This window comes from Cavia porcellus, unplaced genomic scaffold (assembly GCF_034190915.1).
Source record: "Cavia porcellus strain 051 isolate PalLab524CR breed Dunkin Hartley unplaced genomic scaffold, mCavPor4.1 scaffold_1, whole genome shotgun sequence".
Taxonomy (NCBI): Eukaryota; Metazoa; Chordata; class Mammalia; order Rodentia; family Caviidae; genus Cavia; species Cavia porcellus.
The window spans coordinates 146,182,733-146,205,918 of NW_026947484.1; the positions used below are offsets into that span (position 1 = coordinate 146,182,733).

Sequence of the window (23,186 nt, forward strand, 5' to 3'; positions counted from 1 at the left end):
GCCCATTCTGGTTGACTATTATCTTCTTTTGAAGTCCTCTAATGTCTCCAATGTTTTGGTTTTATTGGTCTTATTCTTTACTGTTTTGTTCAATTTTATTATAACTGATGATTTAGGCAATTCTTCTTAAGATAGCAAGAGGCAGTATGGTAACCATTGTTGATCACCTTGTATTTTGTTTTTACATTATGTACTATGTCCATCCTTTTGATTTGACTGACTCTGTCCTGGTATGTCACATTTGGTTTTACTTTCTTAAAAAAAAAGTAATAAGAACTGTGGGAGTACTAAAACCCAAAATATATACTTGTCATTGTACAAAAGAAAGGAAAAGAAAGTTCTCTAAAAGATATAACTACATATATATTTAAGTGTATAAGATAGATAACCATATTACTGAGTTTTTTGTTGGATCATTGAACAAAACTGTTTGCAGTCTCACTGTTTGAAAGTCCCCTCTATATGCTTTAATTTTGTAACTTCAACAACTATTTCTAAGATGACAATATATAATTAACTAGTGATTTCCTACTGTTTATTTTTTCTGAAAGTCTGTATAACTTTTACCCTTTTTCTGTTTTTTTTTCTTTTTTCTCCTTAAATAAAATTAAAAAAAAAAAACATATGACCTTGAAGAGGGGGAAAAAAAAAGAAATAGGGGACCTTTTATTATTGTTGTTCTCTAAAGATATTCAGTACCAAGAATGGTGCCTGACACATACTATGTGTTAAATAGATGAACTGATAGTCTTTAAGAGATTCATAAGAATGCTAAATTAGAATGGGTAGATGCATATAAATATATTGAGAACCTAAATTTATACTTACCTGAACACATCTATAAATATATAATGACCATAATTTTGCTTCAGACAATAGTCTGAACTTCACTGACTTTTACTTAATACAAGGTCAGGAATTAAATACTATTTTTCCCTCTAAAGACTATGAAGTCTTTATACAATGCTACCTACCATAATAATATAATAAAGACAATAATTATCTAAAACAATATCACTTTTTCATCTTTTTTGAAGTATAATTGCATTATAACTGCACCTATTTCTATTATATAATTTAATAATTTTGACATACATATAAATCATGAAACCATCACTAAAATGAAAATAGCATATACATCAAACTCACAAACTTCCCTGCTCACCTTTGCAATCCCTTTTTGTCCCTTCTCTTCACTTACTCCCTGAGCTACCATAGGTTATCTACTATATTATCAGAATAGTTTACTTTAAATTGTAAGTTTAGCATAGTTCCATGTGCTTTTAGAAGAACGAATGTGGACTTCCCAACTTTGTAGATTCCTTAAAGAGAGATTTCAAAAATACTGTATACTAATGAAGCAAAATTTCATTTGTAACCTAGAGTATATGTTGTATCACAAGAAATTTTACTGCTTTTTGGGTTTTTTTGGAGAATTTTCACTCCTGAGTTTTTAGGATAATACACATATGGAATTCAGCTGTGCTATATTTTCTGCTCAAATATATGGAATTACTGAAGAGAAAATATGAATAGGAATAATCAATTGCAAAACTTTTCTACAATATAATAATGAAAACAATCTGGGTTTGGTGGCTTTTTAGATCTAAAACAGCAAAAGAGAGTGAAATGGAGCCAGATACCTAGATGGATTTCTTGTTTTGATTTTTTTCCCCCAGAAGCTCATATTTTCTCTCTGTGGTTTTCTCAGAAGACAGACCAGCTCCTCCATGTGCAATTTGCATGCTGCCTTGTGCTAGAGTTTAGTTCCTATAGTTTACTGGGAAAGTGGATTTATGACTTTTGCCCTTTTAAATATTGTTGTTGGCATTAACTTTTGGATGACTAGTTTCACTTAGAAAAGATCATTTTAATCTTTTTTTTATTACTTTCCGTCTTGGAATTACCATATTAATGACATGACATGTACTTCCACAAATGTTAGAGAACAAAATCTTATGAGTACATTTTGGATCCCTGCCGCAAATCAAATTCTTCCCTTACAGTACCTTTCTCCATCTGGATGCACTCAGCCCCATGAAAATTGAAATCCTGTCCATAGAAGCTATGATAATTGTTTGGTTTTTCTTTTTTTCAGAGACAGGATAATTTTTTGAAAGGATAATGTTTGAAACTAAAATTCAAGGATATAGTTATTCAAATGCAATGTGTCTATTTGAGTCATCAGATATTGATTTAATGTACTGTCTTCCCAACACTACATTAGGCTTTGCAAAACCTTGTCCTCCAGGAATTCATAATTTATATGCTGTTTTTATTAAGTTTTTCTTTTTATGACTACTTTTTAAAGGGCTATATTCATTTTTTTCAGACTTATACGCTACTCAGGTGACATAATTAAGCCAAACCATACTATGTATGGTATATTCAAAGCATGATAGCTATAAAGAACAATCAGAATTAGAAATTCTTAGTGAGTTAAATGATCTGTTACCTATATGAACAGAATATTTTAAAGTTGTTCAGAAGTTTGAGTTTTACAAAATAGTTTTTAGTTTTTAAGCTGTTATTGAAATTTAGCATGCTCTTACCTCCAAAATAATCCAAAAATCTGTGCTCTACTGACTTCACTGGAGGGATTACATTGAACAAATTTTCTAAATGTCTAAAGTTCTCTCTATGGTCTCTAAAAGTCTTCAAGTCATGGCAAATTGTCTATTACAACCAAATGATTTTTTTTTTTTTTTTGGTGGTGTCAGGAATCAAACTCAGGACCTTACCTTGCTAGGCAGGTGCTAAGTTGCTGAGCTATATCCCAAGCCCCAACAAACAAATGATTATTTTAAATGCTAAATTCCACTTTACCTTTTCACAGCTTTATTGAGGTATATTTGACATATGGTATATTGCATATGTATACAGTGTGATAATTTTTCACGAATCTAAAACCTGTGAAATCATTATTAAGACACAATAAGGAACATATTTGCAAACCAAATAATTCTCTTACCATTTATAATCCCTTTCTTTGGTCTTCTATTTTTCTTCCCAGGCTATGTTTGATATGCTCTTTTATCACCATAAATTATTTCTTATTTTCTGAAATCTTTCTATAAATGGATTCAAATAGTATGTACCACTTCTTTCAATTAACGTAAGTTTTTGCTTACTTTGTGATTAATTTTACATTTACCATATTTAAACTGGAAGCGCTATATATTTCAACAGAAAGAGAAATTTGATTGCTCCTATTGGAAAATTACTAACATGTTCAATGTATGCCAAAGAACATTATATATTTATTTTGTTAGGACACTAGTCTTTAAAGCTTCTGACTTCTGCCAAACAAAAATGGTAATATTTTCCTTTTATGATTTCCTAGGAAACTAATGAAATTTCTAGTGCTTTGGTGCCCGGGTTTTGCTGTAAAAATGCATACGAACTAGTTTCCAGTGTTTAGTGATTAGAGAATAATAAAACTTTGTTTTTACTGGAGAGAATGCTGAATCAGTGCAACAAACAGATGTGAAAGATCTGAAAATAGAAGACACATTTGCACTTACTATCTTTAAAGCTACTTAATTTTTTTTCTTGATAAAAATTGGTGGCCAGACTATTTCCATTAAGAAAGCTCCAGAAGTCAGATTGTTCTTCCTTTTCCTCACTAAGGTAGTTTAGTTTTAAATTGTGATATGATGACTTCACTGAGACAGTGAAGCACACTGTGGGGGAGAAAATCCGTTTACTTGTCAATATTTTAAGTTTTAAAATTAATCATCAGAGTTTTGTGTTTACTTTTCTTCTTGTGTATTTTATGTGGATGTAGTTTTTACAAATTGGAAATGTAGACTCTAATGACACATTTTATCTTTCAATCTATAACTGAAATTTTGCTGCTCAGCAGTGATGCTCATGTTCTGTAGTTTTATTTATAGTTTAAGCAGCCAATTTGAGCACTTAAAAATTCTTTTACAAATAAATGTTATGTTTAAAATTCAGTTGATCCAGTTAACTCTGGTTTTTAGGTTTTAAAACATATTACTTAAAAAACAAACTCTCTCTCCTTGGAAGTAACCCAGGTATGAATTTTTAAAATAATGAAAGAACTGGGCTAAGTTTCTAAGCTGTCTTATGTGATAAGGAAATAAAGTTTTCCTCTCTTTTTAATAACTGTAATAATGCTTTTGTGAGATTTTTCAGTATAGTTTTTATTTTAAAATCTTCAACTTTCTTGACTGTGAAACCAAATTTGCTGACATCTTTTATCCTATTGTGTTTTTGGTACTTTGTCTTTTAATATTCCTTTACTGTTATTTCTACTCATTGAAGGAAGAACAGAAATTCAAACATAGATTAACTATCCCATATGTAACCAGAATTGCATTAGTAGATTTTTTCCTACTGTTTTATTGTGAAATAGAACACAGGCATAGAAAACCATGCACTGCAAGTGGATAGCACATGCAGTTCTAACACAACCTCCTCTGTAAGTACCATAATATTCAAGAGTAGAATCCCTGGAATCCTCGCGTGTTCCAGCCCAACCACAAGCTCATCTCTTCTGGCCAAAGTAAACAATTCTTCATTGCTTCTTCTTTGTAGCTTATCACTTAAATTTGCAGTCTTAAAAATAGTGAGTTAGGCTTGTTTATTTGCTGTGCTTTTCAATCTACAAGTGATCTCTCCGTTCTGCTTTCCCCTTATCATTATTTGAAACTCCCCATTCACGTGGCTGAGGTTTCACATTCTGGATTTTGCCGATAGTCTCAGGGTGTAGTTCTGCATGATTCTGGACCCTGTGCATTTCTTGAAAATTGGTAGTTACATTACAGAATCTTGACCATGTTCATGTTTCTTTATGTTTTTATAAGGTTGTAAGTGATATTATGTCCGTTCATTACAAAACAATGTCTAATTATCATTTTTATGATGCTAGTAACAGTTTAAACTCAAGGCCAAATCTACCAGACCATTTACAGGATTAAAAAGTAGAAATTTCTATATTCTCTCACTTCTTTTTTTTATTTATTGGTTAGCATACATCTCCTTGTCTTCAATATTGGATAACAGAAGTTGAGTGTATATAAAAAAGGCAGAATAAGTCATTGATTACTCATTTTTGTTTACAGATTTTCCAGATAACAATTTGACTCCCTTTTGTCCTCTAAACACTGATTATTTTTATTGTTATAAGGTGACCTTCATCATCAGTGTGCTTCAATACACTGAAATTCTTTTCCTTACTGAATAAAGTTGAATAAAGTTCTGGTCAGCAGGAAACTCTTCAAATACCTTTCTATATCTTTAAATATGACTGTAGTTTTGAATCCTTTGATAGCTTCCTAGATTTCTGGTATGACAGCATGTTCTTGGCTCACTGGAAAGATAGGAAAGTTCTGAATGTGTCTATGGGAAAACTCTAAACCAATGTTCTGAACTGATTGTAAGCTAGTTCTGAAGGGCCAAGGGAGCCACCAGACATGTTTTTCTCTTTTTAAAAATGACAACTCATTCATTCAACGATAACACAAAACACATTTGTAAAGTAATTACTATGTGGCAGATGTTGTACTAGATGTTGTACATGTTCTGAGAACGTGATAGTGAACAACACATGAAACTGTGCTCAGTGAGTTTACAATTTGATGAGGAAAATAAAATAAGCCCAGCACCATGTTAAAATGCCATTGTCAGATCCCACTGTAGAGTGAGAGTTATAGGGAAAAAAGGAAGAGAAAAAGGGGAAAGAAAATAATTAAAGATGAACTACACATTTTTGGCTTGGAATCTGGTGAATAAGTGTAATATTCATTCAAATACTAAATACATGATTGTGGAGATAATTCTGCGTTCAACTTTGCAAACTAGCTAGTGTTACAAGAAAAGCTAGAAAACAGTTGTCTTGATTCAAGTCCACAAAGGACCACCCACCTCACTACATATAGTAACAAAGAGTGCGTTCAAGTGAAAGGGTATGAAATTATTAGGAAAAAATCTGAATTATATACATATATGTACATATTTCCTTTGATCACTAAACAATTGACAAGTCTGTGTCAAATGTACGTGTATTAAACTATTCCAGAATGTCCAGAAATCTGATATCATAAGTCTTTCTAGTACAGCTGTCTTTTCTTATGTCAGAAGTGTTTCCAACTGAAATTTTTCTTCACAAAATCCAAATTTTAAGTCTGGAAGTTAATCTGGCAAAGTGTATCTGTTCTAATCTGACTGAATATATAGGTATCTATTCGGTTTTTTTCCCAGAGTAAGTATTCCAGAATTGGCTTCACTATTTCTTCTTATTTCTTGGAGTTTTTATTCTTATCATATTTACCCCTCTATCAGAATATATTTTAATTACATATTTTATCATATTTATATCATGTTTTATTCATATTTATCTGCACCTTTCCTTATTTTAAAGGTAGTGTTTCTGATACTTTCCTGTTTTTTTTTTTCTTTTGTCTATGTCAATGGAAAACACTGAACCAGCTCTTTTTGTGTCAAAATCAATACAAGTGAAACTACCCTTATTAGGTTATCATTATTGACAGTCATCTTGATGAATCCTTCTCTGATTCATTATTTCAGCAAGAATTTTAATCTAATATAGAGTAATATCCTAGGCCCTTTCCCACCACAAACTTTGTGTAATAGTATGATCCATTTGTTTTCCTTGAGCTGTTTTAGACTGCTGGGGTAACTTCCAAAAGGTAAAATTGATTCTCATAAAAATACGAACACAGGTCAAAGATTTAGTAAATTCATTGAGAAGTGATAACACCAGCAAGATTCTGATTTCAAAGAGCATTGAGGAGCTAAGATTTTATAGGATTTAAATATGGGATGTTATGATGAAACAAGATAGGTTAGATACAAAACTAATATTCTATATGTTAAGGCATAATTTATATTTTCTTTTTAATCAGGCAGAAGTGGTGTGCATCTCTATCTATCCAAACTGTACAAGTTGACCTGTAGTTGTTTAACAGTGAGCTTAACAAAGTATATTCCTCTAATTCTTTTTGGTCCTCTATTATACTGAAAGGACATTTCATACTTCTTGTTGCCTCATTTCCAACTGGTAGATAATTTTTAATAAGACTTCTACTCTGTAGACTGAACAAAAGGTTTTCTTTGGGTCAGATGAATGTTTGTGAGTAACTAGTGAAGTAAATTCTGTTTTAATACACTTTATAAGTTATGTAAACAACTGCCTAACTTAGTCTTTAATATTGAGTTTTTGAAGAGTTTGAATTGCTTTAACTGGACATGAAGGTAAGGCAAAGAGGATTTTTTAAATATGCTTAATAGATTGAAAGTAATTTGCTAAGGAATAAACTCTACATTTTTGTATTTCTTAGGGTTTTCCAGGAGATATTGGGATTCCTGGACAAAATGGCCCTGAAGGACCAAAGGTAAAAAAAAAAAAACAAGAAAGAAAGAAAACTGAATACGGATATACAGATTTTTCTGATCTCAAGTTTCAATGAAGGGAAAGCAGATTTTAATAGAACATTTCATCAGAACAATTAGAATATTTCTATATTTCTGAAATATTTGGTAAACTTTTGAGTTCAGGATTCATATAATTGAAAACTATTTTCATGGTTTCATATAGACCTATATTTACCAATCATGTGAATCATTCCTAGGAGCAGATTGAAAAATGCAACAATTCTGAAAATCCATAGAATACAAGGAATGTATGAGAATTGTCTGACTACTTACTACATTAGGGCTAATAAGATATCTAGTAATTAAAATATAGTATATGGTATTCTGGTGCCTTTCACAGCATAAGACATCTGAAGAAACCTAAGCATTATTTTAACTTCCATTGTAGTGTATTTAAGAGCAAAATGTTACATACCCAGGCTTTGGCTCGGAGGCTGCTTCGGCATTATAAGCAGATGAACGTAATGAATAAAGGAGAAGAATGGCAACACCTGAAGTCTGGAGGATACACAGGTTATGAAGTGTAGCTGCTGTGGGAAGTGTCAGTGTAAACAGAGAGGAAGGAATACAAGTTAAAAAAGGATCTTAAGAATAGCTATACTTTATAGTGACGTATTATCAAGTAGCATAAAACTGCAGTAAATATTTTACAAGAATTATGCAGACATTTTGAAAAAAAATCACCTACAGAAGTATCTTGTTTAATTTTTACAGTAGCCTGAAGAAGTATTATTACTCCCATTTTATACAATATTCACTCAACATCATGTGTTATTGCTATGACTTTGACACATACATGATTACAAAGTCTGAGATCTTAACCGCTTAGCTTTGGAGGACATTCAGTACCATGAAGTTTCTGCTTTATCTTATTGGTATCAGGTAGCAATCAAAGATATTTAAGTAATAAGATATCCTAGTGGTTTATGTTTTAAAAGGGAACATCTTATGTCGGTATGCAGGATGTCTTAGGAGGGGAGCCATAAAAAAGTGGGGATGAGCTAGAAAAAGCTAGGAAAGAAATAATATAGATACAAAGTACCACATTCATTCAGTCAGCAGGTATTTATTGGCTGGTTTTTATGTGACAGCCATTGTGCAAACTAGAGCTACGCAGCCTGATTCTTTCTTTTATGGATGTACAAAATGACTCAATTTTTATGGCAGAATAGGGCTCCATGGTGTATACCACATTTTCTTTACCCGTTCATCTGGTGGCATGGTTTCTCCTATATTAAAAACCCAAATACTGTATGTATGAAGGGTAGGAGAAGGAAGGGAGGAGAAGGGGATGAAAAAAGAATTCAGATATGTTATGTACATGTATCAACTCCCCTCAAAGAATGTAATCAGTATATGCATTGTTGTAATGCACTTTGTAATAATGCAATATGTACTAATAAAAATAAAATTTAAAAGAAACATGCAATATGGATATGAAACAGTTTCAAAACAGGTTAGTTGGATCCTTGCCGAAGTTGATACATTATGTATTATCTTTGAAGTTGTTGTTCAGAGTGTGAGATGTAGACATATCTTGGCTTAACATTATTAGCACAAAACATTCTTTTCCAGGAACTAAAAGAAGTTAGGTGCATAATTATCGTTATATTTATTTTTCTTTCTTTTTTTCTTTAAAATAAAACTTACAAAACCAATATGGATATGCAGGAAAATATAATAATGATGAATAATACCTACTACTGTAAGTGTACAGAGTGAGGTAAGCACAGGATTTACAGAAAAGGTAGCACTTGAACTGACATGATTAATGAGAAGTAATTCGTAAGGCGGATACACGGGATTTATAACATTCAGTTAAAGGAAACTTGTAAGAGGGTTGAAGTGTAATATTTGAAAATGTTTAAACTAAAAGTTATTTATCATCTATCTGAAATTCAAATTTAATAAGAGCATTTTGTCTGGCAAACCTACCTGTCACCTACAAATCTCTCCCTATATGAACAATTTTCCACTCTTCTGTCTCCATAAAGTATTCCCCTGTCTGTTCATGTTCCACATGTGCTTTGCATCAAGTCCTCTCCTGAACAACAACCTCATGCCATCAATTATAACCTTTATCTCAGTTTCTCCCTTACTCAGAATTTCCCCTCTTTGCCCTTAAAAACCATCCTCCTTGCCAATGTTTTAGTTTAGGCCCTTTTTATTTTTCAAGCAGATTAGTGGAAGAGGCTCCAGTTAATTCTTCCTGCCTGCAGTCTGGCGTTTCTTCAGTTCTGCAGCCAAGCTACTGATGGAATAATCCTTTACAGTGTAGATCTCATCACGTCAGCTCTGTGCTTAAGTCCTCCAGTGATCTCCACGGCTTCCAGGTTAAGGCTTGTTCTTCTTTCCTTTTAATGCAACGTTCTTTACAGCCTTTGTCTATCACTGTGTAGTCTCACAGTTGCATGGATCATCATTCTTTCAAAGCCATCACTTCAGCCTGTTTGTATTATTAAACTACACAGTGCTAGTTCAAATCTCACGCCTTCTCCTCTGCTGCTTTTCATCTGGGTGTGGATATCTCTCTCCCTTCCGATGCCCTTCTTCATTTAGCTTCTGCACATCGCATCACACACCACCTTTTCTGAGCAGTTTTCCCTACCTCTCTCAAATCTAAATGAAATACTCTTTCCTTGTATTTGTGGAGAAAATGTATCAATTATTTATCCTCATATATTGTGCCTGTTGTTATGCTTATATATTAGACTACGCAATTTTTAAAAGCAGAAACCAATTGATTAATATAGAGTATAAGAACAGCCCAATATGCATAACGTATAATGGAAATAACAGTTAACACTGGGTAAATGAATGATTGATTAAATGGCTATAGATAAAAGCTAATTTGGAAATAGAAACAAGAAAAATTGGTTAAATGAAAGTGATGGGAGGAAAAGAAGACAGAAGTAAAAGTTAGACTGTGGCTTAGGCTACTGACATCATTGGACTTACATGAGGAAGTTAAATGCGGGGACTCAGGAATACTTTCAGGAGTACATTCAGATTTGAAGGATGAAGAAGACAAGTTTGAGTCTGAAGATACTTAGTTTGAGATCCCTTTTTGGTAACATTAATTAGTAGCCAGTAGCAAACCAAGATTTAAAAAAAGTAGAAACAATAATATGAAGAGAAGTAAGGAGAGAGAGATTGGAGTTGAGATTTCTCTTGTTTACTTTAGTCTTTCAGCTGCTTGAACTTTATACAAACATAAATGTAACTACTTATTCAATAATTTTTCATTCAACTTATATTGAGATTTTCTACGTCAGGCCAAAATTACTAAAGGTAAATAATAAGGATTTTTAAGTTATGATTCCTCCCCTTGATAAGGTTACTACTTAATAAAGCAAAGATATCATCATAAAACATAGTAAGTGCTATATAAAAAATTGATGATGTGTTGTGAAAACCTCAGTAGCTAAGCAACAGATGCTGTCTTGGGAAATTCAGAAGTCACTGCTGAATTTATGTTTAAGGATGTATACCACACTAAATAAAGAATCAGGTAGCTTTTACAATTATTTTAGCTTAGAGATTTTGTTTTTCTTGTAATTTTGTAAACAAAAATGTCAGAGAACTAAACAACATGACTATGAGAGAGATCTTTGAAACTTTCTTTTTATTACTTCTTTTAGATGAAATAAAATGCTGGAAATGAATCACAAAACCTGAAAACTAGACATTTTAATTCAATGAGTGTTGAATTTCCAATGAACAATGGTTGCCTTTTAGATAATTTTATCTAAACTTATTGGATAGAGATGATCTTTTGATTCATCAGTATAAGACTAATTGATTTATAGTGATCACTGAATTTTAAAACAATGTATTGTCTATCTTTTATTTGGCTTTTTATTTAAATTTTGCATTTCTCTTTTTTATTTAAAGAAAAAAACAGATAAAAAGGGTAGAAACAATACAGAATTTCAGAAAAATAAACAGTAAGAAATCACCATTTGATAAGTTACATACTATCATCTTAGAAATAGTTGCTCAAGTTACAAAATTAAAGCGTACAAAGTGATAGTCAAACAATGACACTGCAAACAGTTCTGCTCAATGGTACAAAAACTTAGTAATATGGTTATCAGTCCTACACACTTGTTTTTTTATCTTAAAGAGGGTAAGATGAAACATGTCAAACAGAACAAAACAGTTCATAAGGAAACAATTTAAAGAAACACAGATTTCAAAGCAAGTCCACTGGAGATCTTCACTGTCTATCTTATTGTCTCTAGTTTTCTTCCAAATAGTTGCCCCCATTTTCACACACATTGCATATATACTGGGCATTATAGAACTAGTCAGATCATTACAGGATGATGAAGCCTTTTAGGTCTTCAAGACCTGATTTTGAGGAAATCAATAATGTCTACATAATGTTTCTCAGTCTCTTCTTAGTAGCTGTCTTTATCTTTACATATGCTGAAATTGAACTTAAGAGACTAGACTAATATCACTCTGAACAGTGAGTGGTAGTATTGCCAGATTTTACATCACAACGCTACAGAATTAGCACTGGGTTTCTTAGTGTCTCTTCTTCTTCAGAGCATCTGTTCATTACATCGTGTATTATATAATCTGTCCCCGTAAATATTTTAGAAATTCTTCCCATGTGTGACTCTCTACATGTATATCTATCCTTTGTATATTATAGGGAAAAACAGATCAAAACAAGACAACAAAATAAATTCCTAGAAAAACATGAAATGAAGAAGACATATGGGACCACAATATTAGGTGATCTACAGTAGTTACTATGCTTTCCGTTGTTATTTTCAATAAAATTGTTCACATCATCATACATAATATAATTGAACATAACATTACATAGCTATTTTATTAAAAACACAACTTTGAAGATATTGTAGGACTTGAAAGCAGTTAATAATCAAAACCAGAATGGATGTATTTTACATCTTGTCATCTTCAGAGTAGTTGTCTCCACTCCTTAATACTGTTGAGAATACCATATTCCAATGAAATCAGTCAAGACTAAACAGCAGTCTAACCATCCAGCTGCAAATAAGATCAGTCATAATAAGACAGTGTAAGTAATACAGGGTTTCAGTGTAAGTTAATAGGAAATTAAGGATAGTTACCATGGTTAACCTGCTATTTTTGAGTTAGCTGTCTGTGCTCTCAAATCTAATATGGGTAGACAGACCAGAACCATGCAATATTTAAATTCATGTGTTTAATTTATTTCACTTGACCTTATGGAGAACTTTTTTTTTCAAATGGGAAGGTGAACGAGCGATGGAGGGAGAGGAGAGGAAAGCAAGGGAAAAGGGATACCAAAAATGAAAGAATCAGTGCTCGGAGTGGTGGTAGCACAGGCCTGTAATGCCAGCACTCAGGAGGCTGAGGCAGAAGGATCCCTGTGAGTTCAAGGCCAGCCTGGGCTACAAAGTGAGTTGAAGGCCAGCCTGAACTGCATAGTGAAGCTGCGTCAAAAAGACAACAAAACAAGAAAGAAAAGAAAGAAAGAAAGAAAGAAAGAAAGAAGAAAAATGAAAATAGAGCTTTTTCAAATGGGAAGGGTAGCAAAAGTTAGAGGGAGAATGGAGCAATTGGAGGGGAGCAGGACAAAATAATTAAGGTATATTATGTACATATTTAAACTATGATCAGTGTAATCATTATGTACTGCAAACATGTACTAATGAAAAACATTGTAGAAGAGATGATTTTATCAAAAGAATTAGGAAATTTTAATGGTAGAATATGATTGTGTATTACATAGGCTAAGAAAGACATGTCTTTGTCTATCTTCCTGGTCTAATTTGCCTTAGATTTTTTTCTACAAATTGGAGAGAAACAGCTAAACATACTGACCCTGTCCATACAGTGTTTTAGCTGTGTATACTGTGTTATACAAGGATTTTAAAATTGCTTTACTTCATATGTATATCTTTTTTGGAAAGTGAAGATAATGTAAATTATAAAAATCTGTTGAGGCTATACAACACAGTCATCAAGGAAATCACGTGCACTGTATTTGGACGAAATGAATACCCTGTTTACAAACATATTGAATTCTTTGCAGGGAAATTTGGCACAACTCTAAAGAAGTCTGAGTTTCTGTTCATTTTCTGCCAGTTGACTAAGAACCTCAACGTAGGGTTGGAAACTTGTGTTGATTATAGTTCTACTGATTGTGGAGTTGTCTGTATATGTATGTTTGTATACAGATGCAAAACATACTTCAGTAAGCCTTCTTGAGAGCCACTCAATTTGGCAATCTGTTTTCTAGAATCCTATAACATTAGAAAAACCACATCCTTATCTGCTTACTACTGAAAATAAGAGTACTCAATAAATATTCTCTGTTCTTCAGTAAATAGAGGAATAGCATATTTGTCACTGTGATGGTTTATGTTGTTACTTTGGCCATGGAATTGGGAATGTTAAAACCAGCTGTTATTCTCTCGTATAACAACATTATAAGTTTTCAAAGAAAGTCTACCATTTGTGAGATTATGGTGCATAATTTATGGGAAAAGCTCTTGCACTGAATCACTACCACACGTCATATGTTTATCTCTACAGAGGTAAACTAAATTGATAAGAGGAAGATAGATAATTCTATATGGTTCTCCAAGATCACCTCAACTCAGCCCTAAATTTCCACGTTCCATCAACCAAATCAAGATTTTATACACAACTTTCTTATATTAACCATTTAAGATTGTGTGCAACCTTTAGTCAACTGAGAAATGTTTATTGACTCTGCATGATGGCCAACCTTTTTACTGAGCTATTATTTGTACTGTGTAAGTACAAACTGCGTGAGTTTTGATTTGAAAACAGTCTGTGTACTAAGAATTTATCATCTTCTGGAAAAATGAGTCTTCCACTTGTGAAAAGCTAAAAAGCACAAAAACTAGGTTACATATGATAAGTAAGAAGTAAGGAGTTCAGAAGATAGAATAATTTATCTGGCTATTTTTCTGAGAGACTTCATTGAAAAATTAAGTTTGTGAGTTTGATAGGTTGGATTTGGCCAAGTGGAATCATGAGGTGAAAGATTCTGAGCAACAGATACAAAATGAACACAAGTCAGAGGGCAGAAGTAAATCTCCCTAACTAAAAAAGGTAGGAGGCAGATTATAGCAGATATTAAATATAGAGTTGAGGAATTTAAATACAAATAAATCCATGGAAGATTTTTTTTGTGTTTGTGATGAAGAGACACATAATTGGATCCATTGTCTTAAACTTGCCAGTGTAATATTTAAAATGTATGAATATTTTGGGCAGCAGAACTTTTTCATCTTGTGTGAGTAAAATTCTGACCCATCAAGGGACAGCTCTTCATTTTCTCCTGCTCCCAGGCCTTAGCAACTACCATTCCACTTCCTGTTTCTATGATTTGACTGTTAGATAACTCATGTAAGTAAAATACTGTGATATTTGTCCTTCTGTGACGGATTGTTTCACTTAGCATAGTGTCCTCAGTGTCCACTTGTCTTGTAGCACAGGACAGGAGTTCATTCTTTTTTATGGCTGAATAATATTCAATTGTTTGTTATACTACATTTTCTTTAGTCGTTCATCAACAGACATTTAAATTATTTGCACTCTCGGCTGTTGTACATAAAGCCAAAAGGAACACAGGAGAGTAAATGTCACGTTGAGGTCCTGTTTTCCGTTCTTTTAAGTACAGAAATTTATTTGCCCATATTTTTCCTTGGGTTGTCATTTTGCCATTTGCTTTTAGGAATTTCTTTGTTGTTGTTGCTATTAAGCCCATATGAGACACAGGTGTGAAGACATTTTTCCACTTAGTGGGTTACCTTTTCATTCTATTCATAGTTTCCTTGCCCATGCAAACTACTTTCATTTTGATGTAGTCCCATTTGTCTATTTTTAATTTGTTGACTGTTTTTGGTGTCATAGTCAAGAAATCATTGTCATGATAGATTTATGAAGACTTCCTCTTGTTTTCCTCCAAGAGTTTTATAGTTTCAGGGCTCATGTTTAAATCTCTAGCCAATTGTAAATTGGTTTTTTGCGGGGGAGAGAGGATACAATAAATTTCCAATTTTAATTTTTACCATGTCTTTTTTTTCATTTGTCATCTTAGTTCATTTGATTGGCTTTGTTTTGGGCTTCTCTTTCCTGTTTTTTTTTTTTTTTTTTAGTAAAATAAAACCACCTTCTTAAACCAAATATTCACATATCACACAATCCACAAACTCCAAAGGCAAGATTCGATAGACTCCAGCATAACTGACAGAGTTATGCAACCAACATAATCAAACTTATGTCAGTCTATTCTCTGGTCTGCTACACTGGTCAGTGTCTGTATTTTCCATACCAGAACATACTATTTTGGTTATTGGAGCTTTGTAATAGTTTTGAAATCACTAAGCATGGTTCTTTGTTCTTTTTTCAAGTTTTGATTATCTGGGGCCCTTTGTGGCTCTCTATCTACGTGAGATTTATTTTTTGTTTCTGCAAAAGACAACACTAGGGTTTGAAAATGATAGCATTTTGTCTCTTGATCACTTCCATGGGTTAGATATTTTAAAAATAGGACATTTTCTAATCCATGAACGCAAGACTTCTTTCCTTTTATTTGTATAATCCTTAATGTCATTATTAAGTTGTGTTTTGTAGCTTGCAGTATGTGAGTCTTTCACTTCATTAGCTAAATTTCTCCCTGAGCATTTTGGTTTTTGTGCTGTTTTGAATGGGATCATTGTCTCAGTTTCCTCTACAGACTGTTTGCTATTAGTGTGTAGAAATGCAACTGATTGTTAAATAATGACTTTGTACCTCTAACTTTGCCGAATTAATTTAACAGCATTCTTGTGTAACACTAGTTTTTCCTATACCATATCACATGATAAGATATAGTTTTACTTATTTCCAGTTTGCATGTTTTTACTACTTCCTTAGTTGCTCTGTCTAGAATTTTTAGTACTATACTGAATAGAAATGATGAGAGTAGGTTAGTTTTCTTTCTGTTATTAATTTCTAATTTTATTCCATTGTGGTTGGAAAAGATACTTGGTGTGATTTTAGACATTTTCAGTTTGTTAAGACTTGTTTTGTGACCTAACATGTGTTCTATCCTGGAAAATGTTCCTAAAGGGCTTTAAAAGACTGATTTTTCTGCTTCTATTGGATGGAATATTTACAGCATTCCCTGTAATATGTATGTATGTATGTATGTACTCTACCTGTTAGGTCCATTTGCTCTACACATCCCCCAGGGTCTGCGAAGGGTAGGTTCCAGATCCCCTGTAGGTATCATAATTCAGGGATGCTCAAATCTCTTCTGTGAAACTGCACTGTATTTATACATAACCTATGCACATCTTCTTATATATTTTAAATAATCTCTAGATTATTATTAATACCTAATAAAACATAAATGCTATGTAAATAGTCATTATACTACATTTTTTAAAGAATGAGAACAAGTCTTCTCATGTTTAGTACAGATGCTAGTTTTAGAGTATTTTTTTATCTGTAGCTGGTTGAATCTGCAAATCAGAATATGCTAACTGAGCTGTTGTTCATGTCCTCTATCTCCTTGTTTATTTTCTGTGTGGAGGTTATTGAAAATAGGGTATTGAGATCCCCTAGTTTTATGTTATTGCCATCTATTTCTCCTTTTCTTTCTGTAAATAATATGTGTCCTTAAATCTAAAATAATTCTCTGTCAACAGCACATTGTTGAATATTTCATTTTTGTCCATTCAACTTCTTTATGTCCTTTGATTAGGGAGTTCAATAAATTCACCTTTAAAATAATTACTGTTGGTGTAGAACTTATGACTGATAATTTTTTTGTCTACTTATACCTTTTTCATAACTCTTTTCCTTTTTAGCTACCTTCCTTTTTGTTTGTAGCAATATGCTTTGTTACCTGGTTTTCTTTCATTAATCTGTAATAGTTATATTCTCCATAACTACTATGGGATTTAAACTAAAGACCTTACAGTTATAATAATCAATTTTAAGTATTTTAAATCAATACTTATTTAACTTTAATTGGATAGAAAACTCTATTTTTTTACTCTATGGAAGATTTTGGGAGGAGTAAGATGAAGAAAGAGATGCTCTAAGAAGAAAAATAATAGTAAATTATTGTGATAAATCCTGTGGATATGTAGGGAAGACTAGTAAATTGCCAGTTTAGAAACTTGAAAAGATTAATCAATGGGGTTGGAGATTTAGCTCAGCAGCATAAGAGCCTGCCTGGCAAGCACGAGGTTGTGAGTTCGATCCCTGGTACCGCCAAAAAAAAAAAGATTAATCAATGAATAATACATAAATAAAAAAGAAACTAATATTTATGCTATCCAGATTATATTCAGGCATTGTTTTGATATTTCCTACTGAAACTTAATGATACCGATGGTATCATAAATCTATAAATAAGAAAATTGACATTACTTATGTAGTAAGAATCATGTTTCCATATATTTTAAATTTTTATGTTTGGCATATGATAAATGCTAAATATGCACAACTTAATAATGATAGAAAAAATCAGATTAAATTATATTAATCAAGTTATGGTTCTATACATTATAAATTAAAAACTTTTTCAATATATGGTATATATTAAACAAATATTCACAGCTTCAAAATGAGTATAGAACAAATTCCATCAAGTTTCGTTAATTGGAATCCCTGTATATGTCTCCCTAATTATGACTACCTTTTCCCTCCATGCATTTAGAGATAATCACACTCTTACTTTCTATGCTTTTATCACCTGCATGTATATTCCTACAGTATCTGTTGCTTAGCTTGTTTTAGAAATGCACATAAGTGAAATTATGGTGTATGGATATTTTATAGTGACATTCATATTCCCCTCACTCATAATTTATTAATCTAGGTTGATGCATATAATTATAAGTTGTGATATAATTTTTGAAAGATAATACAGAGTTAAACTCACCCATAAGTTTTCATTTTTTGTTTGTGTTGAAATATAGCATAATGGATCAAACTTCAATATAAAGAAAAGATTTCTCTGCAGTTTGTCATCCCCACCCCCATGCCTGTTAAAAATCAAAATCACTTGGTAGATTTGCTCTTTCACTTAGTCATTTATTATAGCTAAAATTAAATAAAACCTTTAATTGCTATAGAATCATTAAAAGCTATAATGTAAATTATAATTTCTAAAAGAGATTTACTGAAAACTTTGCTGACACATTGCATGGTCAGGACCACAGAAATGAATTAAAAAAAATGTTTCTGTGCTGAGCAGATGTTGTGTGATGTTTCTCTAAGTAGAAAGATTATTTTTATAGTTATCTTGAACAAGTTTTCTTTCAGAAAGCAATTAATTATTAGCAACATTCATTGTGTTTAACAGAAGAATTTACTAATAAAGTTCAGAGTGCCACTTTCTCCTGTATATTGCTTTTCTCTTCTTACCAGTGTAAAGGAGAATATGTTTGAAGAACATGTAGTATGAATAATGAGTTCCAGACTCTGCTGGTCCCTTAACAGATATATATTCCCCTCCATCTGTTTTTAGACTTTGTGAACATCTGTTATATATGTATATATTGTCAGATTATCTGTTCCAAGTTTTTATATTTAGAAAAAATTTGTCTGAGAAAATATTTGAAAGTTGAAAAATGGAGTATTTTTGAACCTTCTTAACCTACTATGTCAAGTTTAACACACTGTTTAAAAAAATCTTGTTTTCCACTTTCAGATACTGCCTTATAGTTTCTATTTGTCCACCTTTCTATCTCATTTTGATAGCCTCTTAATGAATGGCACTAAATAGTATTTACTCATCTCCAGATTAATGCTTATTGACCAAATTGTTAATATGTTTATAACCTTTACTTTGTCTGTTTATATTATTTTAATAGGGACTTCTTGGAACCAGAGGGCCTCCTGGACTTCCTGGTCTCAAAGGAACTCAGGTGTGGAGGAAAAGAGTATCTATTCTACAACTTAGATTCACATCTTCCTTTTAGTTTTTCAAAACTGCATTTTTCACTTGAAGAAAACATTGCTTTATTGTTGACTATTTTTTGCCATGAGGGATTTCAAGTTACCATTTTATATTGACAGTTATGGAATGAAATTTTGAATTACTTTGCAGGGTTCTGAGTTAAGTGATTTATCTCAGTCTTCTCCAATAGCATAATAAAAAGGATGAACTCAGCATTTCACACATATGAAGTAGAATTTATATTTATTTTTTGTGAGCCAGTAAATTATATTTTAACTAAATTGTAATTTGAGCAAGTATTTTGTTTATAAAATAAGTAATGTATATGATTTTAAGGATGTCCATACATTTTTTTTAAAATGTGATATTGACTGGCAATATCAAATATTTATTAGAAGGATAAAACATCAATATATTTAATAAATATGTATACAGATAAAATATAAAAAATATTTATTCTCTTAGAGAATCCTTATGTTTGCCTATATTCATCTTCAGTTTCTATATAACCATTTTATTTTTATTGTTAAAAGAATACATTATAATTTTATGCTTCATACATCATCATACATGACAGCAGATTTGAGCCTAAGAATATTGGTTAGTCAAGATTTGGATAGGATCTGATGTGCTGTTGTCTTTCTCAGGTTTAAGACAGTAAAAACCTATGTGTTGAGAGAATGAAGTATCAAAATGTACAGAGAACAAATATGTTTCCTGTATGCAATTTTTCAATATTTCAATGTGTACTGATTTCTGTCTGTTATGAACTTGGTTGAGTTTCTCTCTGTGAACCCAATAAACGATCCTTAAATAACAGTCCCAGTGATTCCTAATCCTAATTTTTTGATATCTTACTTTCTTTTACTTTTCTCCACTCCCAGTTTTCTGACTGTGATTTGTATTGTCTTCCATGTGAAAAGCAACCACATAGCACATGTCTCTCTTCAGGGAGATGTGAGATATTCATAGAAAATATTAAAAATGTATGGCATGATACAGTTATGAAATACAAGAAAATCACAGCATTATTTTCAGTCACATCTCAGAAATGACTTCAGATTTCAGAAAAAAAGAATAAGGGTTTAAATTTTTAAAGACTAATTTTTTAAGTTCTAATGTGTTTTGATTCTTTTAAGGGAGATGAAGGACCAATTGGACCCTTTGGAGAACTGGGGCCAAGAGTAGGTATCATATGAATAATTTCTACAAGTACTTCCTTTGAAAATAATGTTTTTGCACATGTTTTAATAGCAAAAATATGTTGTGAAGAACAAAAGATTAAAACACCAAAAACCAAGAAAATCATAGCCAGGTATGTTGGCACATGCCTGTAATCTCAGCACTCAGCAGCTGAGGCAGGAGGATCATCACAAGTTTGAACCAGCCTGGGCTGCATAGTGAGTTCAAGGCCAGCCTGAACTACATAGTGAGACCTTGCCTCGAAAAACGTGCACAAAAATGTATTTAAAAATTGTTATCATAAAATTTCCCAAATAAAGTAAGCCAATAATTGGAATTTTCTAAGAATATTCTGAATTATATTATACCTAGCTGTATATTTATTTGGCTCCTCAGTAGTCTTAGTATTTGTGCAAATCAAATTTCTCAAAAAGTGATTGAAAGCAAATTCTTTGCTCATTTTAGTAATATCCTGGAATTTCTGTTTTTAATATGTTGGTAAAATTAGAGAAAGCTACTTTTTTCAAAATATACTACTATCTTGTGCTATAAACAATTATTTGAATTTTTTTAATAAATTTGAATGCTTTTTGACCTGTATAATCAAAATCTACATTATCATTAAGCAGCAATATATATATGTGGTATTTCTGTTAAAAGACATTAGACTCACATGAAATAAATGTCATTCTTTTGCTTTGAGAACATTATAAATTATAGGTTTTTAAAAATTGCTTACATTTGAAGATAAGTAATTATTTCTTTTGTACACTTACCTCACTAGCACATATATTTCTACCATACCATTGAAAGAAAAACATCATTCAGAAGGAAAAGCATAAAACAAATGAACTCTTCTTTGAGCCCAGTAAAATTTATCTACTCTAAGGCTAACATGGCTAACAAGCATATCTAAATAAAATGTCCAAGACTTAGCTACTAATTTGGCCTCCAAATCTGTCCTTACAATCTGCTTCATTTCATTGCATATTACTCAGGTTAAAAATTCAGTAGTTCCTGAAAGCTCTCTGTTCAAATTACATCCAAAATCTTGACATTTCCCACAGGCTTCTCTGTTACCACCATGACCTATCTATACCACAATCATCTCTTACCTGGATCACTATAGTAGACTAATTGGGCTCCCTTCTTTTGCTCTTGGATCAAAGTGACGCTCATACAGTATGCATCACACCATTTTTTTTTCTCAGTGCTAATGAAAGATTTCCTGACTCACTCTAATTTAAAAGTCAAAAGCATTTACTGTAATTTACAAGACTCCACACAACCTGGTTTTCCAACCACCTAATACCTTCTTTGATTTAAATCTTTTTACTCATCTCTCTAATTCTACTTGACGTCTCATGGTTGCACCAGTATTCCATGTGCTTTGCAGCCACAGAACTGTTAAAACACGGAATTCCTCTGCCTGGAATTCTTGGTATCCGTATAACTTTTCCTTCTCTTTAAGTCATTACTTGGGTGCCATGTTATCCAGTGTGTTCTCATATGGAAATCTTAGAAACATTTCAGCAAAGCTCCTATAGCACTTGGTATCTCTCTTTCTTCCTTAATTTGTTGTTGTTTCTCTCTCTCTCTCTCTCTCTCTCTCTCTCTCTCTCCATATATATATATATATATATATATATATATATATATATATTATTTTTTAGTTTTATGGTCCACATTCCACGGTAAATACCAGGTCTCCAAGGGCAGATATATTTAATGCTTGCTCAGTCCCTAGAATCTAGAACTATATATGACCAGCAGGAGACAGTCAAGTATTTTAACCTGACTGGCTAATGACTGTGATAAAGTATGTTTATCAAATAATTTTAAAATATTTCATTCTGTAAATATTTTATACTTCACAAATCTTAGAAACTTTCAGAAATCAGAACATCCAAATAAGTCTACTTTATCCTCCTTTTATCTTCTAGGGAAAACCAGGTCAAAAGGGATATGCTGGTGAGCCAGGACCAGAAGGCTTAAAGGTAAAGAACCTACCTTTATTAATAGTTTTAAGGTATAATTTTCAAAAAGACAAAAGTATGATTTTTACACAAATACGGAATAAGCATTTGTCAACTTACCAGGAACTGGAAAGATGTTAAAAATGGTTCCAAGGACAATTGAGAGGCTGTTTATATTCATTATTGATATGCTATTTAATAAAAAATATTAGAATAAGATTTGTAAGTTCAATACATAGCAACAAACCACAGCTTTGGATTTTATCTAAAACTTTACATGTTATCATAAAAAATGGAATGCAGCAGTTTAATAACCTAGGTCACTTTTGGTTACCCAGGAAATTCTGAATGTTTATTTTGCCTTCATTGAAACCTGTGATTCTGTGGTGGTGCAGCTGTTTCCTGAGGCCTGCCAACCACTGGGGAAGCACCTTTCATAGAACCCTCGGATCTCTGCTCTTTCCCCAGACTGAGAAGTAGTTCTCTTTCCTTGTCCTCAAAGACAAGTTACTTGTTACCTTCAGACTGTGAAAGTAAAGCAGGAGTTCGAGTAACCTGCAAGTTCTGTTTTCTATTGTTAACATAAACCTCCTCTGAAACTGAGTAACACAAAAGGTTCCTCCTCTTTTGTGGAGGAATAACTTACGGGTAAT

The 23,186-nt window shown here is 32.2% G+C and overlaps 1 protein-coding gene across 5 annotated transcripts in view; it reads left to right on the forward strand.

Annotated features, from left to right (window-relative positions):
* The window catches only part of Col24a1 (collagen type XXIV alpha 1 chain), a 349,791-nt gene that overhangs the window by 118,144 nt on the left and 208,461 nt on the right, over positions 1–23,186 (forward strand). For 4 of the 5 annotated variants that reach the window (XR_010050132.1, XM_063257323.1, XM_063257335.1 and 1 more), the window contains 4 exons: positions 7,329–7,382; positions 19,290–19,343; positions 20,515–20,559; positions 22,501–22,554. Coding sequence is in view for 4 of the 5 variants with exons in the window: in XM_063257323.1 (XP_063113393.1) it covers positions 7,329–7,382; positions 19,290–19,343; positions 20,515–20,559; positions 22,501–22,554 (207 nt within the window). In the remaining variant the exon portion in view is untranslated. The remainder of the gene's footprint in view (positions 1–7,328; positions 7,383–19,289; positions 19,344–20,514; positions 20,560–22,500; positions 22,555–23,186) is intronic. The other variant, XM_063257329.1, reaches the window with a different exon arrangement.